Source organism: Felis catus, chromosome D1 (assembly GCF_018350175.1).
Source record: "Felis catus isolate Fca126 chromosome D1, F.catus_Fca126_mat1.0, whole genome shotgun sequence".
Taxonomy (NCBI): domain Eukaryota; kingdom Metazoa; phylum Chordata; class Mammalia; order Carnivora; family Felidae; genus Felis; species Felis catus.
The window spans coordinates 61,344,415-61,357,315 of NC_058377.1; the positions used below are offsets into that span (position 1 = coordinate 61,344,415).

Here is a 12,901-nt window from a genome sequence, read left to right on the forward strand (position 1 = left end):
GGAATATGATACTACAGATTGACATACTGGATTTAAACATTATACTTTTTCCAAATGATGATGATTTTTAGAGTGTGGCAAGAGAAGTTTCGTACGTCCAATCTAGGTAGAGATTGTTGGTATTGTAAATTTCATGATTTTATAGTTTTTTTAGTAGCAATATTAGATATTCACTTGTTTGCTTCTTTCCTTTACTCCCTACTTCAACAACAATATCATCAATAAAACAAAGCACTATGCAAGCAAGAACTTTGCTTAATTCATATTATATCTTCAGCTCCTCAAAAAGTCAAGGATAAAGTAGGTATTCACTAAAAAGTTAACACCATGTCAAGGTATAGATACAGATGATAAGACCAAGTACTTTGTTCACTCTGTCCAAGATGAACTATAAGACTATAAACTTCTCTGACTAAAATATATGAACCAGTGGACAAAGAAATAATGCAAATAGTTCATTATTTCAGATTTTTATTTCCTGAATAAATTTTATTGTTCAATGTACATTTGTTCAAATCATAGAATAGAAACAGTTTTAAAAGTTACCCAAACCAATATACTGTATAATTCAGAAGAGTCAAACAGAATCTTTGTGGGCTTTTAGAATATCAGCAGCTCTTTGCTTTCATGAAGCATTCTTTCTCTCTTAGGATCGTGCTCATTTATGTTATAAGTGTGACTTGGGATTCTCCTGGTCTTCTTTTGGTGAAGAGTTTCTGAATTTTATCTCGTATCTGCTTGGTTTTCGCTACATACACAACAGGGTTCATCACAGGGGGAATGAGAAAATGCATGTTAGCCATGGTCACGTAGATACATGAGGGAAGTTTGGGGCCGAAGCGGTGCAGTATGGACAGGCAGATCATGGGTGTGAAAAAGAGAATCACAGCACAGATGTGGGAAATGCAGGTGTTGAGAGCCTTGAGACGGCCACCATAGGATGCAATGCTCAGTACAGTTTTCAGTATCAGGACATATGAAAAGAGGATGAAGAGAAAATCAAGTCCCATAGTGGATAGCACCACAAACAGTCCAAAGATGCTGTTGATCCTGGTGTTGGAACAAGAGAGCTTTATGATATCAGGATGCAGGCAGTAGGAATGAGATAGTACATTGGAATCACAGAAGCACAGCGTCCTCAAGAGGATGGGGAGAGGCACCTGCACAGTGAATGTTCGCACTATAATGGCCAAACCTATCCTGGCAATTACACCGTTGGTGAGAATGGAAGAATAGTGCAATGGACGAGAAATGGCCACATAGCGGTCAAAGGCCATTGCCAGTATGATAGCTGACTCAAAATCCTGGAAGGTGTGAATAAAAAACATTTGGGTGAAGCAAGCAGAGAAGGTGAGCTCTCGAGCATCCAGCCAGAAGATCCCCAGCATTGTGGGGAAAGTGAAAAGGGACAGACCCAGATCAGAGACAGCTAGCATGGCCAGGAAGAGATACACAGGCACATGGAGGGTCTGGTCCTTGCAGATAACTGTTATGATGGTCATGTTGCTCACCAAGGTAATGAAGAACATGGCACAGAAGGGTATGGAGATCCAGATGTGCACAGCCTCCAGCCCAGGTATGCCTGTCACCACAAAGGTGGAGACTATGGATGTGGTGCTATTGGTGGGCAATATAATGCCAGAGGTGCATGCCTTTCCTAGAACAAAATTTATTGACTCAGTCACAGATGTTAAAATTTGACTTGAACCTTTGACAACTCATAATACACCTTACTTTAAATTGACCATGAGTTGTCTCTAATATGAGATTAAATGCTGTTTCCCGACACAGAGCATCTAAGCCTCTAGACTAACAAACGAGACCTGCTTTTTTTGATCAAATTCCCTAGATATTGTAGCTTTATGAAGGAAAAATGAGGAAAAAAAAGTATCATTGGTATTTAGTTTATCTAAGTACTTTAACTGATATAATATTTGTTATAAATAAATAAATAATAAAAAATCCAAAGTATATGATATGTTCAAGTAAATTTCTTTTAAAAATCCATGCAAATTCATACTTGTTACTGTAATTACAGTGGTACATCATTCCTGGGTATTTCTTACTGCCTTAGACTACCTTGATCCGTATTAGATAGAGCTACTTAAACTGTAGTTCTTGGCACATTTTGATATCCTATTATTTCTCCAGTGAGATGAGTGCAGAAATTTAAATAAACCTTTAATTTAAAGGTTTAATTTAAAGCCTGGGTGGCTCAGTCGGTTAAGCATCTGACTTCAACTCAGGTCATGATCTCTCAGTTTGTGAGTTCGAGTGCTGCAGTGGGCTCTGTGCTGACCGCTCAGAGCTTGGAGCCTGCTTTGGATTCTGTGTCTCCCTCTCTCTCTGCCTCTCCCTGCTCCCTATCTGTCTCAAAAATAAATAATAATTTAAAAAATTAAAAATAATAAAAAAGTAAAATAAATCTTTAGAAACTTTTGCATTAATTGACATAATGTATCTATGCTTTAATTTAAATAATTTAATTTAATAATACTAATTATTATTAGTATATAATAATAGGGTTATTATTGCATGTATTTTTCATTTCATTTCCATTAAACATAATTTTAGTTATATTTATGAAAGTATTTGGTGATTGCAAAATTTTAAGTATACCTTCACTCCATAGGTTATGAAGCACTGTTTCATGATAATTCATTGTTGAATATAAATGTGTTTTTTTTCAATTGAACATGAACAAAAACAGCAAGAATTTAGTTATATATATTTAAAAATAATAAAATTTTGAACAAATTGTTTAATTTTTTTAATGTTTATTTATTTTTGAGAGAGAGACAGAGTGCAATCCGGGGAGGGTCAGAGAGAGAGAGGGAGAAGCAGAATCTGAAGCAGGCTCCAGGCTCTGAGCCGTCAGCACAGAGCCTGATGAGGGGCTTGAACTCACGAACTGTGACATCATAACCGGAGCCGAAGTCGAAGTGATTGAGCCACCCTGGTGTCCCTAGATTGCTTAATTAAAAAAAAAATCATGTTCATGGTTATGTTTGACCATGTTTGACCAAAGTATTGTAAATATTTTGAATTTTAATTAAAAAGATCTAGAGATATTTTGCATAGTTACTATGTACTTGTGTAAGCAAACAGTTCATTTTTAATGATGATAACAAAATGTTATACAATGCCTATTTTATTGACTTAATTCAATATGGGTATGGTTATTTATTCATCCAAATATTCAATAAATATCAATTATTTTTCTCCATATTCTTATTGGCTCTAAGCTTGAAGATTATAACAAAGATCTAAGAAAGTAAAATTAGCAACTTCTTTGAAGAAGTGACAAGCTTATTTAATAATCAACAAAATGCACAGTATGTCAGAGATGAGACCGTTTTCATAGTCTTCATTACCAAAACTTATTTATTTAAATAAAACAATGAATCTTGTGATACACTGAATCTCTTTCCCACAGACAGCAAGGTACACATTTTTATGAGTTCACCTCTCACCAGATTCTGTTTTTATGGAACTACATAGACATTGCATTTATATTTATATACCTTCCTATCATAGCAGTCATCTCACAATGACAATAAGCCATACAAATATTTGCACGTATACCTTTCCCAACCCCTCGTCTACCCTCACTCACCAATGTCATCCTTGGTATCATTTGTGGGCCTTTGTAGAGATGTGCACTTCTAAATCATCATTCCCTGGGTGGAGCTGATGGGCCTTAGCTGTGGTGGCCTGAGTATTTCCCAGCTGTTCCTATTTGAATTCTCCCTTAAGTCTAATCTTTGGTCAGATTAAGAGTCTCAGATAAAATAATAATGGTTTTTTTTTTAAAGTTTTTCTATAAAGTCTGACTACCTAACTTGGTTGGCATTGTGGATAAGAAGCTGGAAGATCCAGCCCATTTGTCTCTGCTTCCATTTGACAGGTTAGTGAATTTTTCAAAATCTTAATTCATGTCAATTTGGATCAGACTTTTAGAAATACTAACAAGGGAATCACTATATTTCTATGCATTGTGTTTAAAAATTACAAAAATTGGAATTATCTTCAAGAGGCTTTATTAGTATTTTTTTTAATCTGGAGTTTTGTTGTAAAAGATAGAGAATGGAGGTAGAATGGCTAGAAAAGTCACTCTTTGTTGGATAAAACTCATTCTGCTTAGTCAAATCATTGCACCTTCCAACATTAAGGGTCTGGTGCCATGTTTATTCACAATGCCTTTTATTATGCATGGGTTTTACAAAGCATTTTCAGAATCCAGAGTTTACACTTGTTGTTTTCAAAGGATGTCCATGTTTAGATATGAGGCTGAATCTCATGGTTGGTGTAAACACAGGCATGGGTAGTTATGCACTTCTCTAGTTCAGGAATACGTTAAACCCACTCACTTTTCTTTGGCTCAGTAGCATTGTCCAACTGTTTCAGGTTCTTGAGGGAAAACAAATTAGAGATACTTTCACAGAAAGAAACACCTCTAGATTCCTGTAGTTCCTCGTATTACAGGCTAGAGTGTCTCTACTCACTAATTTATCCATAGTCTCTTTGTTCTTAGTCTTTTCCAAATGCAAGTAAACAATATCTTCTCTCTTACCTGACATCTCAAGGTAAAGTGTTTGCTAAAGTCCTGCAGGGGCAGCTTTCTCTTCCATGTCCAAAATCAAGAGTCCTATGACCTGGTTTGAGCTTCTTTATTATTCATGCAGCTATCTCACGAGGATATAATCTCCTAGGAAGCCCCAGTCTCTTCTTGATTTATTTACTTTGAAAGTTTTAATTTATTTATTTTAAGAGAGAGGGAGCACGCACACATGGGAAGTGCAGAGAGAGAGACGGAGAGAGAAAATCCAAAGCAGGCTCCACACTGTCAGCACAGAGCCCGATGCAGGCTTGAACCCACGAAATGTGAGATCATGATCTGAGCCATAATCAAGAGTCTGACAGTCAGTTGACTGAGCCACCAGGTGCCACTTTTCTTGATTTAAAGTCCATTCTTCATTGTTTCCTAGGGAAGCTCCAGAAATAGCCCAAGTACTGGGTACTTTTTTTGCATCAGGTTAATTGAAAGCCTCTCATTAAGTCTTGGTGTCATCTCATTTCACTCTGAAGCGAATTGTTTTAATGTAGTATCTACATCTTGGGATTGTTCATGTCTTCTACAATATATTTTGAGATTTCTCAAAATTTAATTGCTTCACAGACATCTGTTTGAATTCTGCTATTGTTCCATTTATACTGTATGTTTCAGAAACCCTATAGAAAATATGTAGAAATTACCTTGGAATTCTGAAATTATAAACTATATAAACTTTCCCATCATCATTCCACACTGTACCCCTACACACACCATGCACCTTACACATAACTGCATGTCAAGGACCTTTTTTTGTCATGTAGTTTCACATAAACATATGGACTTTCAGGCTAGCAGAATGCACAGATTCAATGGCATTCAACAGGAGTAGTCAAATTTCCACAAATTCCACAAAATAGCATTAGACCCTCCTTGTGACGAATCATGTTAAGGAATTAAAAAAAAAAACACTTTTATGTGTCTTTTATTATTTACTTTCTCACATAAAAAGCCATATATTCTCCTCATTTCAATTAGCAAATCATGTTCAGTTTGAACAAGCTGAAATTCAAATATATTAATTTATCAAACCCCCCGTCAGACAACTAATATGTAGCCAATCTAGGATTCAAAGGTAATTCATGGTCCCCAGCATGTTCTCCCTTTATCAAAATATACTTCAAAAATAACATCAAAGTTACAATTTTTATAAACCTGACTTGTATTGATAAAGTATCTTTTCTCTGATGAAAAATGTTTATTTCCCCTTCTATGGAGGAAAAGCAATCATAATGGAAATCACTTAAGTGCAAAATTGGTTGATCAGCTATCTCCACTGATTCTTCTTGTCCTGAGGCTTTCTATATTCATAATAATGCTGTGAATTGAAGCCACTAATATATATAAATAAAATACCACTGAGAATGATATATTACCCAAAGTAGCTTCCTATTTCCCTGGGTGTTTTTGTCATTATTATTTTTTTAATTTAAAGATAGAAATATTGAAATATAGATCATAATTAATAATCCTTTACTCATTAAAATTTTTTGTGTGACTTAGATTAAAATAAAATAGGTAGTTTCCTGTCTACTCAAAGTTGTGAAGACCTATGACCTTTGAGAAAAAGTATAAGTTAAATGTGGGACTGGGAACCAGAGAAAGAGGTCTTGCATAAATGATTCCTAACATGTGAGGACAGATTCTTAGATGAGGTGTTCAAACTGAAAGTTCAGTCACCTCCAGGAAAAAGAATATTTCTTTTTTTGTATTCTCCTGTTGATTTGTCAGATATATCAAGGCCCAACACAGAGAAGGAGTTACATAAATGTTACATTAGTATTAACAGATCCAGCAATATGCTATTTATTGAAGATATGTATTGAACAACTTTGTGTGTTAATGTGTTAATGACGGTAGCTGTATTCTTGAGATATAGCTGTGAGAAATGACTATATAAAATGGCATTATGGAATTCATCAATTTAACCTCTCAGGAGCCTTTGAAAATAACTAAAGATAATACATAAAGATGTGTAGAATCTCAGAGTACTAGGTAGTATACACCATTTAACTCCAGCTTTACTAAATGTAAAAATTCCTACTATTCCTATCAGTGAAATGGCAAACAGAACCAAGAACACCTGAATAAACACAGAACATATCCAGACTGTGAACTGAGAATACTTATGTCAACTCTCTTACTTGTGCAGGAACACTTACTTGTACACAAGGAATTAAAGATGTAAAACAGCAAATAAACCCATCCTTTGTTTTATTAAATTCCTGAAAATAAATTTATTCAAATAATCAATAGGCAATCTGGGCAAATGGAAATTATTTGAGAGAAATAGATTGCTCACATAGAAAAACAGCTTAGGTCCTTTATCAAACAACAGTTTATTTATCAAGATGGCTTTCACTTTCCATACCACATTATTTCTACCCTAAAGTATTATGCCATGAGATTTATATATTGCCATTCAGTTCCAACCTTCAAAAAGATATCTCAGATCTTGGGTCCGGATCCCAAAACCCTAGAAATATCCCAACCTGACCACTTTCTTCTGAAGTACTACTGGAAATATGTCAAAGTAGTGTTCTCTATTAGTTCAATTAGTAAGTTATGGATCTAGTTTATACTTGGTGTCCTACCATGGCTCAAGACCCCATAATTCATGAATCTCCTGCTTGGAGATATCCAAGATGCAACATGAGGTAAACCTCATGTTGTGCCTGGTCTCTGACTTCTTAACACCGAGTTTCAAATTACTGAGATTATATTTCATCGTGAATAAGGAACGCTTGTTTTTATGCAATCCTTTCACATTTGCTTCCATTGGTGCAAATTTGCCTTATTAATAGACATATTTTTGTTTGTCTTTCTGTTATTATTGCTAATTTGTGTGTTTAAGAAGTTTCACGTGGGTGAAGGCAAATCCACAACTGATAAGTCTGTCCTTGAGATGGCTGCAAGGACTGATGAAGACAGAAGGCCTCCACAGTACAGCAGACTTAAAGGAGCAATTTTGCCTTGAGTGACCAAAAGGATTAGGAGAACTTGTGTCAGCTCTTTTCCTATTTACCATGGGAATCTGGTTGGGGGAGAGAGAGCTCTTCTTTTAATGTTCTATCTGCCAGGAATTGCATATTTATTAAATCTTCAGTTTAGATAGCCAGTAACTAAGGACCCAAGACACCAGGTGCATGAACAATTTAATTTCCCAAGTATTATCAGGCATGTATTGATTTGTCTCATTCCAAGTGTTTTCCTCTCCATGACAGATTATGCATCTTAACTGTAGCTGTGCTAAAACTCTCATTAGTGCGCCTGTCTTTTCAAATGGCATATTTATACCAAATATAATTTATAATGACTTTGGCCTCTTTGGGAAAGTCTCAGTGTGAAGAATTGTCTATTTGAGAAGTGCCCTAAAATAAAAAAGAAGTAAAATGTGAACTTGTGACTTGTTTAAGGAAACTTCCAAAAGGAATTCAGGCAGGATTGTTAGACTAGGTTATTAGCATAAATAAGTAGACAAAATTTTACAGAGAACTTTAGTTTATGAAAATATGATCTAGTACTCCCATATACATCAATCAGTTGATATATTGGTAGAAATTACAGTTGAAAAATTTGATTTTGAAAAAATTGAGTTTTACTGTCTAATATTACCCAGAATAATCTTAGATGCAAATATTTTGACACAGTGAAGGCAGAATCACAGTGGAGGCAGGACAAGGATATAAAGACATGAAAAGGTTTTGAGGGTAACTCTGAATGGGGTCCTGGTTTAGAAATTTGGATTTAATGATGTTCCCCAATCAAGTGCCTACATGGACTCAAATTTTCTGAAAAATAGTTTGCCTTTATTTTAAATATAAAGATAGAACTGAGATAATAGGGACTCTAAAAGTATCTATTTGAATATTTTGAAATACGAATTTAAGTAATTTACCAAAGAATTTGCACACATGTCCAATAATACATAACAAAGATTATACCTCACTAATAATCAATATAACAATACAAATTAAGGGAATAACAATACACTTTTTTTTCCCATTTGGTCTAGTATGTTAGGAAATTTAAGAGATTGGCAAGTGTGAAGGAAAAGAAGTCAAATCTTTATACTTCTCTGGATGTATATTTATTTAACATTTTTGAAAGGAAGCTAAACAGGAATTAAATATGTACTAAGATGGTATAATTATTAATATTTGTGAAACATAAGCAGTCTAAAAATCGGAGAGGTGCTTAATATATTACATTCTTATTGTGCAGTATTAAGTACCATTTATTTATTTATTTTTTAAGGAGGCTTCATGCCCAGCATGGAACCCAGTGTAGGGCTTAAACTCATGACCCTGAGATCAAGACTTGAGCTGAGATCAAGAGTGTGACATTTAACCTACTAAGCCACCCAGGGTCCCCAATATGAACTATGTTTTAAAACTCAGAGGGACATTTTTTGTACTGTCATGGAAATATGCCTTTGATAAATCCTTGAGAAAAAAAAAAAAAAACACAAGATATAGAAAGATACAGTCTGAAGTCATTTACTAAATAACTTTAATATATTTTCTTTTTTTAATGTTTCTTTTCTTTTTTTAATGTTTATTTATTTTTGAGAGAGAGAGAGAGAACTTGTCCATGTGAGCACACAAGTGGAGAAGGGGCAGAAAGAGATTGGGCAGAGGACCCGAAGCAGAAGCCTGATGCGGGGCTCGTGAACTTAGAAATCCTTACCTGAGTTTAACTTGGATGTTTAACTGACTGAGACACCCAGGCATCCCGAAATTTATTTTATTTTTTATGCAGAAAGATAAAGTTAGACAGTTTTGTTTTGTTAACTCTGGGGAAAATAGTTGTTGTAATAAATTACATGGAAAAAAGTTTTGACAGCATGCAAGTATTTATTTGCATTAAATACTTTTTAAAAAAAATAGTTTATTTATTTTGAGAAAGAGATAGAGAAAGGCAAAGAGAGAGAAAGAGAGAGGGAAGGGAGAGAATCCCAAGCAGGCTCCATGCTGTCAGTGCAGAGCCCGATGTGGGGCTCAGGAACCCATGAACTGTGAGGTCATGACCTGAGTCAAAATCAAGAGTCAGATGCTGAACTGACTGAGCCACCCAGGAGCCTCTGTATTAAATACTTTTAAGTAGTTATTATTCTATTTGCTAAGAAGCTTAACATTTCCTAAACAGCTGATCTTGTTTAAACATAGTTCTGGTTTACATGTTCTCACTCCAGCTTGCTTTTCATATAACAAAGGAAGAAATTGCTCAGATCCACTGTGTTCAAATAAAAATGAAAGCTTTTGGTTTCTCCAGTACAAAAAGATGCTCTATGGTATATAATATCTAAAAGATGCTTCCTCCTTTCTCAGATCCCTTGGGGTGAAAATAAATTTAAGCTTCTTAGCTAGGGGTTGGGAGCCCACAGTGCCTTTTAAATCTCAGCAGAGCTTTCTGGGTACTTGGGAGACCTTCTCTTGTTGGCCTGTAAGCTACCATTAAAGGACCAAGCCTTTGAAGTAAAACTGCTTCCGCACACAGAGCTGTGGGGTTTTGTGTCTTCCAGGGAGGGACAGTCCTGCCAACAGACACATGGGAAAGTGAAAAGGCCATTTGCCGTGTAGTAAGTGAAGTATTTCAGAGATAAATAATAGCAACTACCATTGTAAATGTCCTTTCAAGTAAATTGGTTATAATGTTCTTTCAAGTAAACTTATATAATAATAACCAGTTTTCCAGGGTAAAGGGACCCATAGGAATGGCTAGTGTTGAGTGAGGGTATGTGAGATTTGGGGATTAAATTGTTCAGAGAATCCTGTGTTTGATAACCAAACATTTTAAAGTTAAATGTAAAGTTAAAGTCACATGCTTGTTTGAATTTCATCTGTATTTTCTTCTGAGTACTAATTGGTGTAGTCATGATCAATTTAAAGAGTATCTGTTAATGCTACCTGTGCATATTGTGGTTACACAGCTAGTATTAGATTCCCAAATTACATGGACTGCATTTCTTGATTTGATAGCTTTCCCTGGAATCCTGAAACCTGTGTCTCAGGAATATATTTTGCAACATGAGTTAGATTTGACTCAATCAGCATGTTCTGTTTTTAGGTGCTGTTTTTAGGTTCATGGAGAGATCAAATGCTTTTGCAAATTTTGGGACTTTTCTCCCCACCTTGTTTAGCAAAAGTGCTTTTCCCAATATAAATGTTGAGTTCATGCCTACTGGTAATGATAGTCATCTTCTTTACAAGTTTCAAGATGAGGATTTGTGTTTTGGGAAAATGACCATTTAAAACCAAACTTAGGTGTTCAGATAAAATATAAACTTGACCTGGGTGAAGAGCTGTTCTGCTAATATTTAGAGACTTGTCAGTCTGCAACGTCAACGCTGTACTGATAATACTAAGCTGCCATAATATTCCTGATCTCGGTTCTGTGTAAAGTCACTATAATTTTGCAGAATTACACAAGGAAGGTTGTTCCTTTGCACAGGAAACATATTTGCTTTTACCTAACTGATGCTTCTTTAGAATCCTCCTTAAATTCAGCTGATCATTGGAACCATCTGCAATATCCCTAAGTTAAAATTTATACAGAGTGAAGTAGATATGGATATAAATTTGATATATACCTCTCAATCAGACCTCAACACAGTACTACACAGTGACTTTTGCAAGTTTTGTTTTTCAATTCTGTCAGCATTATAATAAGCTCTTTTACTGTTTTCTGTTTAATCTTTCTAAATACCCATTAAGAGGTATGATTACCCATATCTTGACTGCAAGGAATATTAGTTCTTCGAAAGGTAAAATGACCGTTGAGATTACATAAGAGGGAAAAGACAAAGCCAATTTTTAAACCATAATAATTTAGTTTCTTTCGTAATGCTGTTTTACTTTAATGCTTTACTCCAATGCTTGGAATGATACCTGACAAACAACATTCTTGTTAAAATGTACATAATTGATATAAGGTAGTATGACATGACATGACATGACATGACATGACATGACATGACATGATGTGACATGACATAAAATGACATAGTGTAACTTCAAAGGGGAAGCAGGTAAAATAAAATTTTCCTTTCAGCAGCTGATATAAGAATGGATTTAGAGCTAGATCTTTTCTTACTTTAAGTTCATTTATTTTTTGAGAGAGAGAGAGATCATGAGCTGGGGAGAGGCAGAGAGAGAGAGGGAGAGAGAGTACCAAGCAGCTCAGAGCCCCATGTGGAGCTCGAACCCATGAACCATGCGATCATGACCAGAACTGAAATCAAGAGTCGGACTCAGTTTAACTGACTGAGACACCCAGGCACCCCAAGCCATATCATTTCTTTAACCAAAAAAATATTTATTATATTCATATATAACATATTATAATATGTAATGTATAGTTACATTATAAATGCATTTATATTTAAATATATATTTGAATAATTATTTATATTATATAATTACCTATGTAAAATATTATAAATAATATTTACATATATGATATATTTATATGTAAAAATAATAATCAAAGAAACAGGGCTAATGGGATGGAATCGAATGAATTATATTCAATTTGTTGTTTGAAGCTGGAGTTATAGTAAAACAAGAAGCTTTTATGCTAGTAACTAAGATGCATTCATAACAGATACATGTATGTGAATGACTATGTTTATGTATGTGTAATTGCAGGATATTTTTATAATCAGATGTGTTATGTGTTTTTAGCCCACTGCTACCAGGGGCATTTCTCATTTATACATGTTTAAGATAGAGCCTTTAGTAAATCAAAGTGAAACTTTTTTAGAAATTTGTGTAAGAACATAGCTTTTGGTTGGACTTTGAAGGAAAAATACCCACACACACACATACACACACACATATGTATAACACACTCAATATCCGTATATTATTTTGGTGAATTAATATTTATATTAATTAGTTTGTTTTCTTATAGAAATTCAAGTACTAGGATCCAGAAAATGTATATTGACTTCACCACTAGTATTTGAAGATGGGCCAGGTATCAGCTATTCTTTAATTTTTTCTAGAATTCTCTTTCTTTTATTCTTTCCTCCCTCTCTTCCTCTTTTTCTCTTCCCTTCTTCTTTCCCTGTGTACCACTGTCTTTTTCTGCCTTTCCATCTCTGTTTCTGTTGCCTCTTTTCTTTCTCCAACACATATTTAAGCTCCTCATTGACCTGGAATACTGGTTTGATCAACTTGACCTTACTTTTTTTTTATAATGTATTCAAAAATATAAATAACACATGGGAGAGGTTTGATAGACACACTAGATAGATACTTTGACCTATATGTATATATAACAGCT

General features: G+C 34.7%; 2 protein-coding genes across 7 annotated transcripts in view; one reads left to right on the forward strand and one right to left on the reverse strand.

Moving 5' to 3' along the window:
* LOC101089545 (olfactory receptor 52Z1-like) overlaps positions 1–12,901 on the forward strand; it is a 102,343-nt gene that overhangs the window by 45,915 nt on the left and 43,527 nt on the right. The window contains exon 2 of one of the 6 annotated variants that reach the window (XM_045038824.1): positions 3,816–3,907. The exons of the other annotated variants lie outside the window; for them this stretch is intronic. The gene's annotated coding sequence lies outside the window, so the exon portion shown is untranslated. The remainder of the gene's footprint in view (positions 1–3,815; positions 3,908–12,901) is intronic. 6 annotated transcript variants of the gene reach the window in all.
* Positions 663–4,580, reverse strand: LOC101088781 (olfactory receptor 51G2-like). Its single transcript, XM_011286579.4, has 2 exons — positions 4,574–4,580; positions 663–1,657 (listed from the first exon to the last, which is right to left on the reverse strand). Exons 1-2 carry the CDS (start codon positions 4,578–4,580, stop codon positions 663–665), a joined length of 1,002 nt encoding a protein of 333 aa, XP_011284881.3.